We start from the raw sequence: 23,598 nt of genomic DNA, 5'->3' as shown, positions 1-23,598 counted from the left end.
CCATGGGGGTCGTACCGTACGGTACACTGTTAGAATGCGTACCGTCCCACCCCTACCAACCAGCCGATCAGCGAATGTGGCTACTGAGGCTAACGCGGTTATTGATAATCAGAAACGACGTCTCCCCCCCCCCTTCATGCATTAATGGTGGACCATGAATACCGACAATATGCATTTTGCGTTTTAGCTCCAGCTTCTGTAGTGCCGAAACGCTGTTTGATTTAATGTTATTAGCTTGGCGCCCTGTATCTCGCCTTCCAGGAAATATACTAGACCAAACCCCATATAACGCTTATATTCACGAGGCTATAAAATGAGAACGTATTGATGAAAAAATTATTTCTTTAAGCCATTTTGAAGGGACGGTTTATGGTCTCAATTGACAATGAGAATGGACAGATAGCAATACTATAAAGTATAGATTTAGCTCTACAAACAGCCTCACATACAATGCAAGTCTGTTTTGAAATGCTGGCCGTCTAGAGTGATATTAGACGGCCCCAAATGGCCCCGAATGTGTTAATGGACAAAGTCGTCCTCATAAACAATAATATAACAATAACTAAAAGTCAAGTTTCAGACATCCTTTCATTATGTACAAATACCAAGCAAATTATTATTAGCATGACTTTTATTGACAAGTGTTGAAAGAGGAATGCTGTAGAGAAAGCGTTTCCACATGTTGCATTAAAAGGGTGTCCAGCAGTGGCGGCCGGCCAATAGTGGGCGCTAGAGCGCCGCCCTCCCTGGTTAAAAGAGAGAAGATTTTTTTTTTTTTTTTAACACTTTGATTGCCTAAGGCTAAATTCATGATATACCATCCCTTGCCAGCTATATTTGTCTATGGAGAAGTTCCCCTTCTTTGCAGGGCTATAACTTTTTAAATTCTATTGCTAAATTGCCATTATTAGGGCCCATTCAATGTCGTATATGTATTGTTCAGGGTGTATGAACGTTAAACTTTTTCATTCACATATTCATAGTAAAGTATGGTCTAATGTATAAGTATGTTTTCATCTCTTTCTGCAGCTTTCTCCAGAACGTGATATATAGCCCCAAATGCATTATATTGATGATCAAATACAGTTTGATAGCAATCGGCGCGATATAAAAAAATCCAACTGGACGGACTTCTGGAAGTTACTACACGTCATCTGATGTTGACCGGATGGGCGAGGGGGTGTTTATAATTCCGTGGGCAGCGTTATACCATTCATCTAATGTGGGTCAAATGTTCATCATAGCAGTTAGTGTCGAACACGGTAATATTACACGCTAAAACTCACCCCAGTCTCCGCGGGCCGTTGGGCGATCAGCGTGGGGTAGACAGTTTTCCATTATGGGATGTCGAAATACCCGGTCCATTTCCAGGTTGTATAATACTATATACGTCCAAATCATGTTGTTTATCGAGTTATTTGCAACCGATCGATGTCCAGTGTATCAAGATGGAGTCCCGGGACCTATAGCGAGTGCCCGGAAGTAATATGGGTGATCAGCACTTCATCCACATAACTTCCTGTTTGGCGCTTCTGCCTAACGGCCACCAGATGGCGCTCTTGAACTGCTAGAGGATTGAGAGGAGCTCAGAACTGTGTGTGAAGGCTGCGGATGGAAAATATGATTCAGATCACAGATTTTTTAAATATTGATATTAAAGACGAGTTACGGCGTCCTCAGCAACTTGAGCATGGCGGGGAAGGACGCCTAAACACGTTTTCGGCACTTAAAGTGTTAAGAGCCATAGAAATAAAATAAACATCTTTAAAATTAAGAATATTTACTCATTTGAAGTGTTTGTGTTTCCAATGCACAATATATAACGTTAATATATCAAATATAAATAATAGTTTTTCATTCACAGGAAGTCACTAATAACTACCTCTCAGGCCGGGGCGAGACATATCGCACACAGCAGGGCGTGCACTGGTTTCATCGCTGTATCCTCGCAGCCAATCAAATAGGTCAACGCACGTAACGCACTGTGCGTTAAAATATGATGTAATATGATGGAAGCCGGGCGCGTTTTCAAGCGATCTATATCATCTAAGCAAGCAGCATCTATACTTTCCGTAGCCGCATTTCTCGGAGACGCTCTCTTTCCGTAGCCGCATTTCTCTGAGACGCTCTCTGACACTGCTTAGGCTTAGTTACTCTTCGAAGTTGGTTAACACTTTGGTTGCCTAAGGTTAAATTAATGATATACCATAGATTGCCAGCGCTATTTGTCTATGGAGAAAGTCCCCTTCTTTGCAGGGCTATAACTTTTTAAATTCTATTGCTACATTGCCATTATTAGGGCCCATTCAAAGTCCTATATGTATTGTTCATTGTGTAGCAACGTTAAACTTTTTCATTCACATATTCATAGTAAAGTATGGTCTAATGTATAAGTATGTTTTCATCTCTTTCTGCAGCTTTCTCCAGAACGTGATATATAGCCCCAAATGCATTATATTGATGATGAAATACAGTTTGATGGCAATCAGCGCGATATAAAAAATTCCAACTAGACGTACTTCTAGAAGTTACTACACGTCATCTGATGTTGACCGGATGGGCGAGGGGGCGTTTATAATTCCGTGGGCAGCGTTATACCAATCATCTAATGTGGGTCAAATGTTGATAATATCAGTTATTATCGAAGACGGTAACGTTACACGCTGAAACTCACCCCAGTCTCCGCGCGCCGTTGGGCGATCATCGTCGAGTAGAAATTTTATCATTATGGGATATATTATATATATGAACATTCACTGATAATTGGTCTGTAGTGGAGTCTACAAGGTCTACATTGCCGGACCATGTAGAATCCGGACCTTGTAGACTGACATAATTCTGTGCATAGTTTAGTCTACACAGGCCATATTTCAAATAATCAAAATCTTACTTCATTCATCTTAAACATTCTTGATTTGGGGGATTGGTAGTTCCCATGAAATCTGAAGTTGTTCAAACGACAACAGCGATCCACCTTGAATTAAATCACACAGCCGTGTTGGCTGCGTCACAGTCACGAAAGGGGCTACTTAATTCATTAATCCAATCCACTTTATTTATAGAGCACATTTAAAAACAACAACGTTTACCAAAGTGCTGTACAAGTCCCACAACATAAGATACAAAAATAATAATAATAATAATAATAATAATAATAATAATAATAAAAAAAAAAAAATCGAAGCTTCGAATTAAAATCGAAGCTCGGCCCCGAAGCTTCGATTGCCAAAAAAAATTCGAAGGTCAGCCCTACTCATCACAGTACTTGTGTTGGTGTGCCTAACTTGGCTAACAAGAAGCTATTTGGCTAGCTGGATGCAGTCTGGACAGTGGATATACATCAACAGTCTGGGACTGTGGGACAGTGGACATATACACTTTATCAAGCCCTCCTGGACCACGTTTCAACTAAACAAAGTGAGTTAATGCGGTCTCTCTCTCTCTCGCTCTCTCAACACAGCGTGTTGTTGTTGAACTATAACATTTAATTTCGCCGCTGGTGACGCATAATGGATGAATGAATGAATGGTAACTTGTTTAAAATGACAAGTTATATATGTGTTCATTATTGGATTGATCATACGTGTACTAGGGGTGGACGGTATGGTCTAAAATTTATATCACGGTATAATTTGAAGCATAGACGGTAACGGTATATATCACGGTATCAGTGTTTCCGTTAGAATAATTTCTTTTGCCTGATAGGCAGGCTATATAAAGAATGACATCCTCAAGGCATGTAGATTTATAATATTTTAACTTAAAACTACGTGTAGGCTACTTTTGCGTATAAAGTCATTATATTCCAAATAAAATAAGTCCCGAGTCGAGACTCCGTGCTGCTCCCATTGCAAACAGCGGGGCTGGATTTTGCTAGAAGCATATGTAGCTGCAGAGCCGCAGAGCCAGTGGCTCTTTCAGGTCGTTCAGCCGTTTGGTGGGGGGGGCGCTGTTGAGCGGGCCTGTGACCAGACCTGAAAGAGCCACTGGCTCTGCGGCTCTGCAGCTGCATGCTATTTCGCAAATCCACTGCTGCAGCCGTCCTCCCGTCGTTATCATAACACTACACACATATCATAATGTTTACAGCAAACTGTAGTTGATCACCAGGTATGTTTTATTAACGTAGAATAATTCATATAAGAAAAACGATAGGTAAGATCTCTTACCTTTCTCCACTGGTTAAAAATGCCTGAACTGAAATTGAAACTTGCTGTGCGCCGCGGTGATATGTGTTTATTATGAAATGACAATTGCGTGTTGACACGCCCAGTGCGCCCACTGCGCGAAGCCTCCTAAATAACTTTTTCCAGTTTGCACATATCTATTATCTATGACTAATTTGATCTATTTTTAGGGGCAAATGCGATTGAAATAGTCGCTGTGGTTACATGACGTCATTGCTATTTTAGAGCTGCGCTACCGGTTACACGGTATAGTCAAAATCCATACCGTAGAGCAAATTCATACCGTTTATACCGTCCACCCCTAACGTGTACTATCTAGGTCGTCCTCGGACGGGCCCTCCATCGGTGCTTCCAGTCATCCCGATCCTCCATGCATCTGGCTAGCTCGCCGGTGCTTTCTGTTCCCACATCTCTCCTGAGTACGTCCACATAGGTTAACGTGGGACGTCCTCGTGATCGATGCCCGTGTGTTGGTTCCCACAGTACAAGTTTGCTGGTTGGCATCTCATGGTGTCTCTGGCAGTGACCTGCCAGCCTCATTCTCCTGACTGCCACTTTATCGCTCACCTTTAGCACCCCCCCATACAAGTTTGCATTAGTGACATGCTCATCCCTGTTGATGTTGAGCACCACACGCATCATTCTGGTGTAGCACCCATCCAAGGACTTCTGCAGGGTGGGCTTCAAGGTCCAGCATTCACTGCCATACAAAAGGACAGACTCAACTGTTGCATGAAAGAAGTTGAGCTTGATTTGACGGGGGAGGTTGGATTTCCACACACTGGTCATGCCGTTCAGAGCCCTCCACGCAAGTGCCTTCCTCACTTTAATGTCTTGCTCGGACGAGTTGACCCACGAGCCCAGGTACTTGAAATCGCTGACTTTCTTTAGAGCAGAGCCTCCTGTTGTCCTTAGAGGTGGATGATCCGGGAGGATGTTATACATTATGACCTCGGTTTTCTTGGCATTTAGCCTAAGGCCAACCTTGGCGCACTCCGTCTCCACTCTGCACAGGAGTTCCTGTGCCTGCTCCACCTGGTCAGAGAGCAGGCTGATGTCGTCCGCGTAGTCAAGGTCTGTTAGGACTATGGCGGGGTGTCGTCTCGATCTCCTTGGGTGTGTACTAGTGTAGTATGAATGAACTGAAACGGGGTAACGTTATGTCGAGACTCAAGTCAGTATTCGTTTGGTCAGCTGTCCGCTTGCCCCCCCCCGCCCCCCCTTCACCCCCCCGCACCCACCCAAATGTAGTTCACACCGGCCGCCACTGGTGTCCTGTCCTGTGCCCTGTGATTTTATTCACTAGTATGAATGTATTACATTTTTCCCCAAGTGTGCAATGTAGCTTGAATTAAAGGTATTCAAAGAGTGCACTGTAGACGTGTAAACATGCCGTTGTGCTTCAAATTGATTGGTCTATACTATACAATCTTCCTCGAAATCTTAACAAGCCAACTTCCACAAAGAAGGCCAGACTCTTTAGAATTTTGCCAAAACCGAAAGTGAAACTTAACACGGGTGGGGAAACAAACTAGAGATGTTCCGATACAATTTTTTCCTTTCCGATCCGATTCCAATACCTAAGCTTTGGGTATCGGCCGATACCGATACTGATCCGATACCGGTGCATACATTAAAAAAAATAAAAAAAATAATATAAATTATAATTTAATTTTTTTATACAGCTACTGTTTTATATATACTGTTTTTTAGTAATAACTAAAAAGTAATGGTATTTATTCAACAACAGGTGATTGTATAGATTTGTATTAGTATCATTAATCAATGAGTATGGGGCTGCAGCACTGCAGATATACCCTACTCCAATGATCCACACGGACATTATTCGTTGCTGCACTTGCTTCCAGAAGGCTCCGTTGAAGTAGCAGAGGATCTGTTGTGATTTATTTTTTTGATCCACTTTTTCTCCCATTTTTCTATTTTCTCCCATCCCAATTTCGTATCATCCAATTCAACCCTCCCCTGTCACAAACGCTGTTTCTTGCCTCCCACAAGCTAAGTCATACATAGCACAAGTCCCCTCCGGTACTTGAGGTAACAGCAGTCGCATCTTTTCACCTGCGCAGCTCGATCTCTCAGTGGCGAGGAGTAACGCGTGGGAGGCTCACGCTGCCCCCGACACTTCCTGATTCTACTGCGCAGGCGCACCAACCGACCTGTAGGAGTCTCTGTCCACAACGCCCGATCCCCACCCATCAGTTTCCCACCCCCTAATACGGCCAATGTGTATTAGTCAGGGTTTCCGTTAGAAAAAATTGTTGCCGGTCTCCGTGACCTGCAAGATTTCAATCTACCGGACAAATGAGATTAATTCCGGTCATAGTTTATTGAGCTTTAAAACAATTGATAGGCAGGCTATATAAAGAATGGCATCCTCAAGGCATGTAGATTTATAATATTATTACTTAAAACTAGGCTACTTTTGCGTATACAGTCATTAATATATTCCAAATAAAATAAGTCCCTCGATACTCCGTGCTGCTGCTGACTTGAAATAAAATAGACCGCGTATGTGGGCAGTCGGTCCGACACTAAACAGCAGTCTGTTATAATCACATTTTTATGAGCTAACGAATTCCGTTATATTGGACATTTGTATTAATTATATCAAGCGAAGAACTGAGAAATTTGGCAGAGAGAGACGGCAACATTATCGTGGGTTTGCGTGATGTATATCTCCACCTCCCAACGACTTGGTGCTGGTCATAATGTCCGGTGAAAACAACTCCCTCCAAGCACAACTTGACCACCCGAACCGTACCAAAACAGGCCAAAATTAAATAGCCCATGCGACGAACGATTCATTACATTCGTTTCATCGTTGCTCCACCAAGCAGCCGGTCCAACAATGAACGCTGTTGTCAGCGCGAGCCGGCCGCAGTTAGTTTGCAAGAAGCATCCAGCTGCAGACCCGCAGAGCAGCTTTCCAGGTCTGGGGACCGCACTGTGCCAGCAAAGCTGGTGGGTTCTGTGGGTCTGCAGCTGCATGCCTTCCGCAAATCCAGCAGCAAGCTCTCGCTGACACAGCGTCGTCATTACCAGACCGGCTGCTTGGCGAAGCAACGACAACAAACGCAATGATTGTTTCGTTCATCGCATAGGCCACCCAACTCCAGCCCATCCAAATACAATTCAAATAATCAAACTGTGCCCAGAGGGAACTATTTTCACCGGACACTATGACCGGAGAGATTAAATATGTCGGACTTCAACAGATTTTGCCGGTCAAATACCGGTAATTACCGGCTAACGGAAACGCTGGTATTAGTATGAACGACCAGCTAAACTGAAAGCAATGTGGAGCGCTGGGCTCAAACAGGCAAGCCCAGCGTCTCCGTCATTTGTGGTGAGCGCCTTGCCCACTACGCCACGTAACCGCCCGATCTGTTGTGATTTTTGCACAATAAATATTCAACATTCTCTTTTGAGACTCCGCCTCAGACTCTTATCATTTGGCATTGTCACCGATATGGCTGTCCGCAACATGTCATTAATTGTGTATTCGAGGTGGTTCAGTGACGACGCTAACGTGAGCTAGGTTAGCTAGCATGAGCTACCGGGAGATGGAAAGACTAACTTTACTGGTGAAAAAATGTGATTTCCTTGGAATACTCCTTTGCCAACTTGCTGTACTTTGCTTGCAGGTCTGCAGCCATTATTTCTGGATTATGAATAGCCCCAACCTTAGCCAAGGTAACAGGGTTCGAAATTAACGGGGGCTTGGGGCATAATGCCCTTGAAAATGGACAAAATGCCCTCGAAAATCAGTTAAGGGGGGCACAAAATGCCCCCGACAGTTGACTAATTATATATATTTATCCGGTAATGGAGCGTCTGTGTATCGTACGGTTCAGATGACGCGCAAATAAAAAAAATTATTTGGCGGAGCCGGGAGAGGCAGCACTGCAGCCATGGGTGCTAGTCAGTTTGTGTACAAATGGCACGCACAATCTAAATCAATCTTCATTACGACTTTAAAAACATAGCCATTAACATTACATAGGCATACACACATCTTGCCATAGCGTTAGCAGTTTGTACAATACAACGCACGTTTTAACTATGGTAGCACTAGCCCCAGCTAAGACAGTCAATGAAATGTTATCGTAGCTACAAGCTAGCAGAGGAGGGAATGAGAGTCTGAGAGGCGGGGTGTTTAAAGACAATGATAGGCGTTTATTCAACATCCAAGAAGGCTAACATACAACTGTGTTTTACTAACTCCAACCGGGACTATTGCCGCATTCGTGCTGCTTGTTGATGTTATAATGATCTCCTCCTAACGTTACCGGAGCTGAAGGTGCCACACGCTAAAATGTCCGTGGGGACCCGGCGCCAACCCATAGATAGTTCCAAGTTCCAACTCAACGAATTACGTAATCCACCACAGTTGCACTCAATATGTTAGTCTAAATAAATGTAGAGATACATAATAATTTCAAGCAGAAAACGAATCTTTCCATTAAGAACTGACAATCAGGGAATTTAAACATGGTTGACATTGTTTTTTTGTGTTTATATTATAGAAAGGAAAGTCTAGTGCTGGCTGAGCATATTGTTTGTTTGCACTAAGTTAATACTTTGACAAATGTAGCCTATATTTTTCAGTCAGTTCGGTCTTTGTGTGCCAAACATTATTTAAGGCTGTAAACACTGTAACACTGTAAACCTTTTTATATATATATATATATATATATATATATATATATATATATATATATATATATATATATATATAAATGAGAAGCATGTTTATATTTGAGTGTTATTTTTTTTTAATAAAAATTAACGTATATCGAACCGAACCGAAAACCGTGACCCCCAAAACCGTGATACGAACCGAACCGTCCATTTTGTGAACCGTCCCACACCTACCGTTTATCATAAAAATTCAGTGCCCCCGAAATACAAAAAAAAGCCCCCGAAAATCAATTAAGGGGGGCAAAAAAAAGCCTGTGAAAAAAAATGTTAATTTCTAACCCTGCAAGGTAACGTTATGGCCAGGGACCGAAACTAGAGAGCGCCACCCGCCATTTGCGCTCAGTTTTTACGTTTGGCGCCTCCCACTGAGTGGTCTGACCGCCGTGTGGCGGGCAATCAAATAGTCATGTGAAAACCGAAAATCATGATCCAATTCTTTAGCGGAGTTCTCACTCGCTGTCTCAGCACAGACATGCAGCGCACCGCGCACTGCTGCTGCTGCTGCTGCTCCTATACTCCCCACCTGTTTCTGTATGCCTGCATGTAAACAGAGGCTATTGCCTCAGACAGTCACCATGACATTAGTCTAGTCAGAGGGACCTCCGTGAGATAACTTTGGCTACCGTTACATGACCCAGTCAACTATTCACTTAGTTTAATACATGAGGCATTGTGTAACGTTATCCAGCCGGCTAGCTACGGATAGCTCCCGACATAAACAAATGCTCCAGCAATAGTCCAGTGCATAATACCTCCGTTGGCTAGGTAGCTCACTAGTCACTACGAAATGTCCCAGTAAACTAAATAGTTCACTGAGGCGTTGTCCCAACGCCATCCAGCAGTAGCTACAGAAAGCTCCTGACATCCTACAACAACAACATGCGTATTCGAGTCCCTGGCTTACATCGCTGCTGAATAGGATCCAGCTGTAGCTCAGGAGAATCCTTTTGCATGCTGAATGTAGCGTTTAGGGTCCAGCTGCAGCGCCGGAGAATCCTTGCTGGAGCTGGAGGCCACTCGAGTATACACACAGACAGGGAGCGAAATTAAAGCCTGCCAAGCGCCATTTGCGGGCAGATTTGACCTTTGGCGGGTGGGACTGAGAGGTCTGTCCGCCATGTGGCGGCCAACGAAATAGTCATGTGAAAACCGATCGAATAACATGATCCAATTCTTAGCGGAGTTCTCACTCGCTGTCTCAAGCACACAGACATGCAACACACTGCTCCTCCCTCCTCCAGCCCCTCCCAACCCCATGTAAACAGAGAGGCTAGAGTCGGGCCGGGCAGTCTGCTGACTGCTCTAACGTTAGCTACCGTTACAAAATGACCCAGTCAACTATTCACTTTTAGTTTAATACTGAGGCATTGTCCGTTATCTAGCCGGCTAGCTACTAACAAATGCTCCAGCAAGTCTAGTAGTGCATAATACCTCCGTTGGATAGGTAGCTACCTAGTACACGTTAGCTCCAGTAGGGTCCAGCTGCAGCGCCGGAGAATCCTTGCTGGAGCTGGAGGCTACTCGAGTATACACATGTTTGTTTTATAATGCTCACAGCAGACTAAGGCTGAGCCCGAACGTTCGAACGTTCGTTCGTTAAGCTGACATTCAGACTTTAATTAATGGGTTCGAACGTTCGGTGAAAAAAAATAAAGCAGGCGCAACGACGGTGAGGCGATGTGAAGCGGCACGTCCCCCGAGTCGCTCGGCTCAACCAGTATGGTCTCTGACGGGCTGTTGCTGGATACTCAACCAGAGCTCTAGTCTCAACCAATGCAATAGAACAATTTTGATTGAATGACAGGCGATTCTGCCAATTACGTCACACCGCTTGCACCCGCCTCTGCTGTTACCACCAATCGGCAAGCGTTTATTATTTTTTTTACTTCCGGCAATGCCGCCATTGATCTGCTTGAGAGAAGCATTAACGTAGCGTTAGCTCCCCGCCGAGCAAGTAAAAGTCGTAACAACTTTCCATAGGTGAACCTGCGGAAGGATCATTAATGAATACCAGACTTTTTCGGCCACGGAGCGCGAGCTTCATGGCGGGAGGTGGTTGCGTTGGAAACAACTCTGGCCGAGGCGGCAGGCGTGTTGGGAGCCCGGCGGGACCCCCGCGCCGGTGTCTCTCTGTCTCTCTGCCGTCCCCCGTTCAGAGGTAGACGGTGGAAGGAGCCGAGGCGTGCGCCTCTCTCCTTCCTGTCGACCAAGAGTGAATACCTGTTATTGAACGTGTAACACTAACTATATAACGTGAATGCCACAAAACGAATGCATTTGTTTATCTAGCCCCTTACGTGACTGCGGTGTGCAAGGGCTATTGTTTATCATAAGTAGGAACTTTATGCAGTACTCGGTAGCTTGTTTATTTTCTTCTGAGTGCTTTGTTTAATTACATGTTTACATGAACAGCCACCACTGTAAACAACATGTTTTTTCACCAATAGATTATGCAATGCCGCCCTCCGTAGGATCTATAATAATAATAAAAAAAAAAAATTATATAAAAAAAATTAAAATAAAAGTAATACATTTTTTTTTATTAAAAAAATTACAAAAAACGAACGTTCGTTCGATAAACCCTGGCGAACATTCGAACCCTAAAAACAGGGTTCGGGCTCAGCCTTACAGCAGACCGCAGTGTTGTTGATAAATTACGTGGTATCGGAGCGCAAAATTAGAGGGTATTTGCCGATACCGATACCAGCATTTTAGGCAGTATCGGCGGCATTTCCGATACTGGTATCGGTATCGGAACAACTCTAAAACAAACATTGCGATAATGGCGACTTTGCAAAGGTTATATGAGGTATGCAATGTATTCAGCTTGTAAATTATAGAACAACAATAGAAAACTCGATCTATACCATGTGGAAATGTGAAACAAACCTCTGCTGGATACCTTCAAACAGAAGAGCTTATTGTGTGTAGGCTAAAGCTGTTCCATAGCTCAGGGCTTTACATCAGCAGGTCAACATGTTGCACCACCACCACTCTTAAGCACGCCGGCACGTTCCTGGCAGCCCCTACAGCTGGCCCGGTGATGCAGGAGAAAAGCACTGTGGGTAGACTAAAGGCCTTCCCCGCTAGCCTGCAGCCTGGGGCTCTCTTGGCAGGGAGAGGGGGCTGAGGACAGAGGATGGCACCATTCATTTAACTACTACCCTCCCTCCCCTCCCCGCTACAAATAGTCCCAACATATGCCTCGCCTGCTTCTCCCCGCGTTGCCTCCTATTAGGCAAGGCTTCTTTGAAGCCTGAAGAGACGAAGAGATGAGAGAAGAATCCGTTTGGTACTTTTCTCTCTATTCCTCCTCCTCTCTGTCAAGAAGGTTCCAGCCCAGACACCTGGCTTGAATTGAAAGGCCTCTAATTTCATTGCGAGTCTCCCAAGGCAAGATAATTGATATTACAGTAAAGCAACAAATGTAAGGGCTGGATGGATATGAGACTCATGTCTTCTTGGTAAAGGACACAGTGTAGTTAAAGGAACACGTCGACATTATGGGAAATAAGAGTCAGGCAAGGAGATGGATACCAATTTCCTCTGTGTTCAGTAGAAAGCTAGCTTAGCTCAGCACAAATGAATGGAAGCGGATACAGACCAGCTAGCCTGACTCCAGGAGAGATTTTGTCTGGTCCGTCTTCTGTATGCACTTCCATTCATTTGTGCAAAGCTAGGCTAGCTTGTAGCTGGATAGCTTTCTACTGAACGCACAGAGAGGAAACTGGTATCCATCTTCTTGCCTGACTCAAGCTCCTGCGGTACCTCCAGGAAACCATTAAATGCTACCACCTCAACTGGTCATTGATGGGATCATTTGATCCCAGCTGTGTGAAGCACTGTTGTTCTATAGTTCTGAACATTGATTCGATGGCTGAGCTCTTTTATGTCTCCGCTAACGGTAGGGCTGGGCGATATGGCCTAAATATGATATCACGATATTTTCTGACCTTTCGGCGATACACGATACACATCACGATGTTTTTCTTTTTTACCCCAAACAATTCATTATGAGGCTTACCAAGACAGTATTTGATTTTGCAAGCTAACATTAAAGACAAAATAAAATACCCATGCATTTAGCATTTTTATATTATATATTAGATTTAGATTATTAGATTATATATTGCATATATTTAGCAATGAGATATTATATGATTTAGATATGAAATATGATTAATTGAAAATGGGGGACCCTGATGTAAACAAGACTAAAGTCTTTCTCTGGTCTGCATCCCCTTAACAATTGTATGTATTGAGCTGTACTGTACCCATTCTGCAATATGTTAATAAAGTTTTAAATCAATCAATCAATCAATCAATAGCATTTTAATGAAACTACTGTATATATGTATGTCTCTAAATGTTTTGATGAATTGAAAATGGAGGACCCTTATGTAAAAAAGTCGAAAGTCTTTTTCTGGTCTTCATCCTCCTGTACTGTATTGTACCCATTCTGCAACCCTTTAACAAAGTCTTCACTCATTCATTCTGACGGAAACATATAATTTTGATTGACAGTCGAGTCTGCCAATTACGTCACAGCGCTTGCACCCGCCCTGCTGTTCTTAGCACCAATCGGCAAGCTCCTAGCTTTTTACTTCCTGAATGTCCTGTGGCTGAACAACGTCAACAAGGCTACTAACGTTAGCTCCCCGCGGCCGTCGAGTAGGAGACCAGTGCTAAACAGGATGACTAAATGAGGCATAATGATTTTACTACAACGAATGTTATAATAAAAGCCTTTCCATACATCTGTCTGATTGAAAACTTTATTAACAGACCGCGGAATGGGCATATCTCAGCACGGGCTGAGATATGAACGAGTAACGTGTGGACAGATTGACGCGACACAATCCTCTTGGGCAAAACATCACGATATCCACGATACGTTGAAAAAGTGTATCGTTAATGAACTGTACCCGATATTTATATAATATCGTCATATCGCCCAGCCCTAGCTAACGGTACTTTCTTTCTCTCCCTCCCCTCTTATCCTCTCTCTTATCTCTCTCTTCATCCAGATTGTATATGCCCAGTGTCCCTGCGGGGTCGGGTGGCAGGTGGTGCCCGGTGTCCGGTTGGCACGGGGACCAGAATTGAGGGACTGAGGAGGAGGATGAGAGGCGTGGCGGTGGGCGCTTGCTGGCCAGCCTAGATGCTGATATGTTCTGGTGGTCGGCTCCCTGATGGACCGAGACACCTTCTCCCACATCCGTCTGTGGTGCCCGCGCCCCTTCGGCACCTACTCCCAGAACAAGGCGCGCACCGCAGGCTCGGCAGGCGGAGGGTCAGGGCCGGGTGGTGCCCCGTCCCTCTGCAAGGCCGAGCCCTCCACACGCGGTCGGAGATCACTGGATGGAAGTGGAGGAGGAGGAGGAGGAGGAGATGGAGGGCGGATGATGGTAATGGAGCCTCAAGGAGATGGGGAGGAGGAAGAGGAGGAGGATGATGATGCGGGCTCTGAGAACACCCCTCCTAACCCCCCTGAGCTCGACTTGACACAGAGCCAAGCGCCTCCTCCTCCTCCCACCGCCGCCTCCTCCCCCTCAGTCGCTCTCTCTCCTCAGATGCAGATGGAGGACGGGCGGGTGCTGCTTGACACCTGGTACGTCATCAAGCCGGGGAACACCAAGGAGAAGATCGCTTTCTTCGTAGCGCATCAGTTCAGCGGAGCGGGGCTTCCCAGACCAAGTGCCATGAAGGTAAGGAAACATTGAGACCCCATGCAGGGCTGTACACTGCGACGAGATGATCGCAAATTGCCCCTTAATTAGGCCTGTGCGAGTGGAAAGTAATATTTGGGGGCAAGCTTGCGACTAGTGATTTCAACCCTTCATTCGCATTTCACTCATTAATCCATACAAATTGGATAAAAAAAATAGTAAAACATTAGCCTACAACCAGGGCTGTACAGTGCGACATAATGTTGCGGTTGTAATTTCATTAGACAGACCAGCGCGGACCTTTAATAACATGCAATTTTATTGACACAAGCAATGGGCTAACGTTAGCTGCTAACCAAGGTATCCATTAGGACTATGCTAGCTAACCCTGGAAAACGGTCAAAGCGGACTCCACAACACTAGTTCCATTCGTGAGGAAAGGGGGTGGGTTATATTGACAACGCTTGACAACAGAAGTTTAAACATAACTTCATATTTATTGGTTATTCGTTTCTGTATATCATCCAGTTTCCATCTCCGTGTGTTAAACTCTTCCTGTTTACATTCGAGTGTGACGTCATCACCTATGGCAGCTTAGACAATCAAAACGCGAACCTAGGGAGCTCCAGTAGCTCACCACGTACCGCGAGTGCTATTTCAGCGCCGTGGACAACCGTGCTCGTCACGGATCTGGGGCTGAGCGCGTTCGAATCCCGGACGGCAGCCGTGCCTTTCCCAGAGTGTCTTCCCCCCCATCTGAACCCTTTCAGCCTGCTTCTGTCGGTCGAACTTGACCAAGTATGAATGCGAAGAAAAAGCGATAAACGCTAAAAAGAACCAGCTGACTGGTCAAAGTAAAAAAAAAAAAAAAAAAAAACGCGAACCTAGAACAAAACCCGAGTGGGGGGGGGGGCTGGGGGTCTCGTTCGTTCTCGCCCCCTCTCTCTCTCTCTCGCTCTCTTTCTACATTCAATGATTTAAAGTAGCCAAACGTTACAGACAGTATAAATACTAACTGGATAGTTGATGATATAAACATTTAATTTCATTATCTGAAATATTCTAAAATCATTAAGTCTGCTATAAGCCATTATCCCTTTGTGTGTATTATTTTCTCACAGTAGTGTGTGTATATATATACATACATACATATATATATATATATATACATACATATATGTGTGTGTGTTTGGCTAAAGTGGATAGAAAACACAGTACTGTGCAAAAAAAAGGCACCCAAGTGTTTTTATATAAATGGTCTTAGATGTAAATAAAAAAATTTATTAGTGTGTCAGTAGACTACTCTTAGTACATTTTCATTAAATAATTTTTTAAAGCATCTTCATGGTTTAATAATGCAAACATATGTTGCAGGGACTTATTATAATCATCATATTGGCGTGACTGTATGCATCAAAGGGTTAAATCAAGCATTTTTAAGTGCTTTAGAGGAAATGTCAAAATATCACGATATATCGTGATATGGCCAAAAAATATTGCGATATCATTTAGAGGCCATATCGCCCAGCCCTACTATAATGGTAAAATAGTTATTAAAAAATGTGCCCCTAAAAAATATTCTTTGCCCCTAAATTTCTCATTTAGGGGCAAGTGTGCCCCTAGTGAAAAATCTTAGCGTACAGCCCTGCCATGGCCTCATAGTGTTAACACTATGGTCGCCAAAAACGCTGTACCACGTCATTCCCCGCCATGCTCATTCTGCCAAAGACGCCGTACCACGTCTTTGATATCAAAAATTCCCCCGGAGACTTGAGATGTACTGTTGATCCCCTCTCAACTCCAACGGTTCAAGAGCGCCATCTGGTGGCCGATCGGCGGATCGCCCAGAGCGGAAACAGGAAATGGAAGCTGGTGCTCATTCCAATTCGGTCCGATCACTCGCTAATAGTCCCAGGACTCGAGCTAGACGCAACGGATAGCAATCCGTTACCAATAACTCGATAAACATGATTTGGACGTATATACTATTATACAACCTGGAAATGGATCGCATATTTCTACATCCCATAATAGGAATATTTCTGCTCCACGCTCATCGCCCAACGCTATGAGGAAGCTACGGTAAGATTCAGCATTATTTTTTAACGTGTTCAATATAAACTGCTCTGATGATCATATCACCCACACTAGATGAATCATCTAACGTTGGCCACGGAATTATAAACTACCCCCCCCCATCCGGTCAACATCAGATGATCAGTAGTAACTTCTAGAAGCACGTCCATTTGAATTTTTTTTATCTCTCACAGATTGCTATCAAACTGTATTTGATCATCAATATAATGCATTTGGGGCTATAAATCACGTTCTGGAGAAAGCTGCAGAAAACGATAAAAACATACTTATACTTTAGACCGTATTTTAGTATGAATATGTGAATGAAAAAGTATAACGTTGCTTCACCCTGAACAATAGATACTTGATGTTGAATGGGCCATAGTAATGTCAATTTAGCAATACAATTTAAAAAGTTATAGCCCTGCAAAGAAGGGGAACTTCTCCATAGACAAATAGAGCTGGTGTGGGATGGTTTATTCTGAATTTAAGCCTGGCGACCAAAGTTGTAATGCTCCATGGCCTCATAGTGTTAATGCTCCATGGCCTCATAGTGTTAATGCTCCATGGCCTCATAGTGTTAATGCTGCTCCATGGCCTCATAGTGTTAATGCTGCTCCATGGCCTCATAGTGTTAATGCTCCATGGCCTCATAGTGTTAATGCTGCTCCATGGCCTTATAGTGTTAATGCTGCTCCATGGCCTCATAGTGTTAATGCTGCTCCATGGCCTCATAGTGTTAATGCTGCTCCATGGCCTCATAGTGTTAATGCTGCTCCATGGCCTTATAGTGTTAATGCTGCTCCATGGCCTCGTAGTGTTAATGCTGCTCCATGGCCTCAGTGTTAATGCTGCTCCATGGCCTCATAGTGTTAATGCTCCATGGCCTCATAGTGTTAATGCTCCATGGCCTCATAGTGTTAATGCTCCATGGCCTCATAGTGTTAATTAGGGATGCCCCCCGAAACCCGGTTCTAAACGGGAACCGGTACTAAATTAGAAAAAAACTCAGTATTGATAAACTCCGACGTTATCGGTACTGCTATCCGTAGTCTAGGAGCAGATTAGCTACAGAGCTAACAGAGTGTACCATCCATCTGCGACACAACGGTGGCAGCAACAGTGGACACGGAGTAATGTTAACGGTAGTCTAGGAGCGGATTAGCTACGGAGCTAACAGAGTGTACCATCCATCTGTGACAACGGTGGCAGCAACAGTGGACACGGAGTAATGTTGACTGTAGTCTAGGAGCAGATTAGCTACGGAGCTAACAGAGTGTACCATCCATCTGCGACAACGGTGGCAGCAACAGTGGACACGGAGTAATGTTAACGTTATGTCGAGTTCATACTACACTACACGTAATGAACTCGACATAACGTTAACGTTACTCCGTTTCCATGAAGTGTTTAATTAGCAGCAATCTGTTGTTGAAAATGTAACATCAAACCGGAAATGGAAATGCGAGGACAGGAAGCCGTCATGAAATCGTTGTAGTCATATTGTAGTCTTTTAGTCTTATTAACTCAAATATTTTAACAATAAAAAGCAGCAGCACTATTGGATAACTGAGTCATGTTTGCTATGTATTTCTTTTTTTAGGGGAGGACATTTGTTTCACAGTTTTAGCATGATGTTTTATAGATGGATAGGTTAAACACAGGTTTTTGTTTTTAAGAGAGGGGGTTTGATTTGATTTGATTGAAGTTTATTTAAAATATGCAACACAACAAACAAACATCAAGTACAGATATAGCCTTAAGCCGTTCAAATAATAAATGTATAATTTTTTTTTAAATACTAATAATCTAAAAGAATCGATAAGAGTATCGATAAAGTACCGAACCGTTAAGCAGTATCGATAAGAGTAGTAGTATCGATAAAATCCTAACGATACCCATCCCTAATGTTAATGCTGCTCCATGGCCTCATAGTGTTAATGCTGCTCCATGGCCTCATAGTGTTAATGCTGCTCCATGGCCTCATAGTGTTAATGCTGCTCCATGGCCTCATAGTGTTAATGCTGCTCCATGGCCTCACAGTGTTAATGCTGCTCCATGGCCTCATAGTGTTAATGCTGCTCCATGGCCTCGTAGTGTTAATGCTGCTCCATGGCCTCACAGTGTTAATGCTGCTCCATGGCCTCATAGTGTTAATGCTCCATGGCCTCATAGTGTTAATGCTCCATGGCCTCATAGTGTTAATGCTCCATGGCCTCATAGTGTTAATTAGGGATGCCCCCCGAAACCCGGTTCTAAACGGGAACCGGTACTAAATTAGAAAAAAACTCAGTATTGATAAACTCCGACGTTATCGGTACTGCTATCCGTAGTCTAGGAGCAGATTAGCTACGGAGCTAACAGAGTGTACCATCCATCTGCGACACAACGGTGGCAGCAACAGTGGACACGGAGTAATGTTAACGGTAGTCTAGGAGCGGATTAGCTACGGAGCTAACAGAGTGTACCATCCATCTGTGACAACGGTGGCAGCAACAGTGGACACGGAGTAATGTTGACTGTAGTCTAGGAGCAGATTAGCTACGGAGCTAACAGAGTGTACCATCCATCTGCGACAACGGTGGCAGCAACAGTGGACACGGAGTAATGTTAACGTTATGTCGAGTTCATACTACACTACACGTAATGAACTCGACATAACGTTAACGTTACTCCGTTTCCATGAAGTGTTTAATTAGCAGCAATCTGTTGTTGAAAATGTAACATCAAACCGGAAATGGAAATGCGAGGACAGGAAGCCGTCATGAAATCGTTGTAGTCATATTGTAGTCTTTTAGTCTTATTAACTCAAATATTTTAACAATAAAAAGCAGGAGCACTATTGGATAACTGAGTCATGTTTGCTATGTATTTCTTTTTTTAGGGGAGGACATTTGTTTCACAGTTTTAGCATGATGTTTTATAGATGGATAGGTTAAACACAGGTTTTTTGTTTTTAAGAGAGGGGGTTTGATTTGATTTGATTGAAGTTTATTTAAAATATGCAACACAACAAACAAACATCAAGTACAGATATAGCCTTAAGCCGTTCAAATAATAAATGTATAATTATTTTTTTTAAATACTAATAATCTAAAAGAATCGATAAGAGTATCGATAAAGTACCGAACTGTTAAGCAGTATCGATAAGAGTAGTAGTATCGATAAAATCCTAACGATACCCATCCCTAATGTTAATGCTGCTCCATGGCCTCATAGTGTTAATGCTGCTCCATGGCCTCATAGTGTTAATGCTGCTCCATGGCCTCACAGTGTTAATGCTGCTCCATGGCCTCATAGTGTTAATGCTGCTCCATGGCCTCATAGTGTTAATGCTGCTCCATGGCCTCATAGTGTTAATGCTGCTCCATGGCCTCATAGTGTTAATGCTGCTCCATGGCCTCATAGTGTTAATGCTCCATGGCCTCAGTGTTAATGCTGCTCCATGGCCTCATAGTGTTAATGCTGCTCCATGGCCTCATAGTGTTAATGCTGCTCCATGGCCTCACAGTGTTAATGCTGCTCCATGGCCTCATAGTGTTAATGCTGCTCCATGGCCTCATAGTGTTAATGCTCCATGGCCTCACAGTGTTAATGCTGCTCCATGGCCTCACAGTGTTAATGCTGCTCCATGGCCTCATAGTGTTAATGCTCCATGGCCTCATAGTGTTAATGCTGCTCCATGGCCTCATAGTGTTAATGCTGCTCCATGGCCTCATAGTGTTAATGCTGCTCCATGGCCTCACAGTGTTAATGCTGCTCCATGGCCTCATAGTGTTAATGCTGCTCCATGGCCTCATAGTGTTAATGCTGCTCCATGGCCTCATAGTGTTAATGCTGCTCCATGGCCTCATAGTGTTAATGCTGCTCCATGGCCTCATAGTGTTAATGCTGCTCCATGGCCTCATAGTGTTAATGCTGCTCCATGGCCTCATAGTGTTAATGCTGCTCCATTGATGCATAAGTAGATGGTACAATAGATCCAGGGACATGAGGAAAGGAGGTTCACTCTGGTGTTTCTTCCTCCCAGGTGAAGGGGAACTGGGCGACCGACTGCACCAAGGCCAAACGACGGAGACGCTGCTCCTCCTACGACCCTCCCACCCGCTCACAGTCCTCCTTAGATCCCAGCCTCAACCACGACTCCACCTCCTTGGCACCAGACGATGAGCCCCCCAGCCCCGACGAGCCCCCGCTGGGCGGGATGGGCGAGACGGACCTGCTGTCTGTGGCGGAGATGGTGGCGCTGGTGGAGCAGCGGACGGCCATGGCGCTGCAGGGGATGGTGGCCGTCCAGGGGAGTTACCAGCAGCCCCTCTCCCCCCAACCGCACACCCTCCTCCGGGACACAGTGTCCGACTCCACCCCCATGGTTTTCCTGTCTGAGAGCCGAGACGACTCCCAGGGCCCCTCCTCCCCCATCCAGACTGACCAGGAGCTGGAGGAGGAGGAGGAGGAGCAACAATGGCAGGAGTCACGCCGGGTGGCGCAGGCCATCGCACACTTCGAATCCCAGCATCTGGAGAACACCCTCCGACCAGACTCTATGAACAGTCTGAACCCATCTAGCTGGGACCGAGACGGCGAGCGGAGGGGTGGGGGAGGGGAGTCGGGAGCTGCTCTTTCGGCCCCTCCTCCGCCCCCCGCCCATGGCCGCGGCGAGGTGAGGATAGCTTTCCGTGTGTCCAGCCTGGACCCCCGGTCCCAGTCGGAGCCCGCCGGCAGGCCCCGCTGTATGTTCATGAGCTGTGGTGGCGGAGGGGGGCAGGCAGGCGCCAGGGCCAAAGAGAAAATCACCTGTGACCTGTACCAGTTGGTTAGCCCCTCCTCCAGAGACCCCAGCAGTCTGCTGCTCGCCGACACGGCCCCCGACACGGCCCAGGAGCTCTCTTCCGGGGACAAGAAGGCCGCGGTGAGGGAGCGAGTGACCGGCTTCCACGTGGAGGTGGTGGTGACGGGCGCCGTGGACCAGTGCGTGTTTTATGGCAAGGACAGCACGGAGAATGTGCAGGAGGAGACGGTGTGCTTCGCCATGCCTGGCGGGGGAGGGGGCGTGGGCAGCTCTACCGACCCCTCATCAGACGACCCCCCTCCTGGCCAACTCTTCTTCCTCCCGTCGCCCCGCTGCACCTCCGAGGAGGATGGGGGGAAGGGTGGCGGCAGCGGGTTAGGAATGTGTTTGTTGGACTGTGCTAACAATAGCGGTAGCGTGATCTTGGCCCCGGGGGAGCGGCTGCTGCGGCCAGACTCTCCCTTGGCCGGCGTTGGGGTGGTGGATGACTGCTCGGACCCCTCGCTGTGCCGCCTCTACCGCCACGTCTCCCACGACTTCCTGGAGATCCGCTTCCAGATCCAGCGCCTGCTGGAGCCCCGCCAGTACATGCTGCTCCTCCCAGACCACATCATGGTCACCATCTTCGGCCACCTGCCCACGCGCTCGCTGGCCGCTCTCAAGTGCACCTGCCACGACTTCAAGGTGCTGATCGAGGCGTATGGCGTGCGGCCGGTGGACTCGCGCTGGAACCAGGACCCGCTTTACCGGGACGACCCGTGCAAGCAGTGCAAGCGGCAGTACGAGCGCGGGGACGTATCCCTGTGCCGCTGGCACCCCAAACCTTACCACCACGACCTGCCTTACGGACGCTCCTACTGGATGTGCTGCCGGCGCACGGACAAGGACACGCCGGGCTGCCGTGTGGGGCTCCACGACAACAACTGGGTGCCGACGCCCGCGGACGGCTCACAACCCGTCCGTGCCAAGAGGGAGGACAGAAGGGCAGAGGACGCCAGGTAGAGAGAAGAGGAGGGGAGGAAGGAGGCCCCCACACCACTGACTAAACTCAAGAAACCCTTCCTCCTCTCTATTCCTCTCCTTCTCCTTCTTTGAAGGAGTTAGAGGGAGAACATGAGGATTTGGCAAATTTCTTTTAATATATTTTTTTAGCACTCGGGGGAGGTGCATGAGTGGGAGAGGAGGGGGGTCTCTCTCCTTGCCTTTCTGATAAGCCCTCCAGTTGCCCTCTCTGTGGGTGCTTTTACATGCACATCGACATTCCTGTATCGTCCAGGATACTCTTGTGTTCTGTCTTTGAGTCGATCCCGTTTTACTAACCGCCAGGGATAAAAACTTGTATCCCAGGCCATGAGAAACCCAAATACGATTGACCCTGATGTTACCCAGCCCACGTAAACGCCTTATACTGTACTGTTTACTGTAGAATCTTTGTGGTCTGTGTGGGTTCTGTTTCCATATAGTAACACTCGCAACGTTCTGTTTACTCCTGTATAGGGCCATATTGGTCAACAGGATATGAAGATATTGGAATATAGATGTGCATGTAAACACACTTGTGTGTGTGTGTCTCCATTCTACTCTCACGGTGGCACCTTGAGAAGCTGCGATACCAGGGTTGGGGTCCCTTCCTGCTGCTCTGTGTGTGTCCATGTGTGTCTGTCTATGTGTAGCTCTATGCCTCTTTACTGTATAAGTTTGTCTGACTCCATACTTGGTTCATAGTTGACATGTGAATTAAATTTTTTGGTGAGTGTACTTGAGATACACATTCATATTTAACAATGATGCATAGAAATGTAATGCCCTAGAGCCTACTTACTTGCTCCTGTTATGGCCACAACTCTCTCATATCTGTTCTATCTACATTGTGCGTTTCTATCCATAGACGTTCCCATGTCAGTCGTGCAATGGTGCTTTTTTTTTTTTTTTTTTTTTTTTTTTTTGAAGGAATGAGCTGCATGGCAGTATTTGTTTTCTCCACGATGTAGGCTGTTCACTGGCTGAATGTTCAGCGTTACAATAGAACATGTGATTGTATAGAGCTAACCTGACCTCCCGTCACACACGACTTCACCGGACCGTTAACGTCCCCCGTCGCCACATGTTTCCATCTCTTTCTAATGAATGTTCTGTAAATGTCGTCCTCCAT

The 23,598-nt window shown here is 45.5% G+C and overlaps 1 protein-coding gene across 1 annotated transcript in view; it reads left to right on the top strand.

Annotated features, from left to right (window-relative positions):
* The window catches only part of fbxo46 (F-box protein 46), a 73,384-nt gene extending 50,027 nt beyond the window's left edge, over positions 1 to 23,357 (top strand). Inside the window, exons 2-3 of the mRNA XM_084328983.1 lie at positions 13,937 to 14,617; positions 20,685 to 23,357. Coding sequence (XP_084185109.1) covers positions 14,102 to 14,617; positions 20,685 to 22,448 — 2,280 coding nt within the window. The 5' untranslated portion in view covers positions 13,937 to 14,101 and the 3' untranslated portion in view covers positions 22,449 to 23,357. The remainder of the gene's footprint in view (positions 1 to 13,936; positions 14,618 to 20,684) is intronic.
* The last annotated feature ends 241 nt before the right edge of the window (positions 23,358 to 23,598 follow it).

This window comes from Notolepis coatsorum (assembly GCF_963971535.1).
Source record: "Notolepis coatsorum genome assembly, chromosome: 1".
Classification (NCBI taxonomy): domain Eukaryota; kingdom Metazoa; phylum Chordata; class Actinopteri; order Aulopiformes; family Paralepididae; genus Notolepis; species Notolepis coatsorum.
This window is presented reverse-complemented; position numbering and strand designations above follow the sequence as displayed.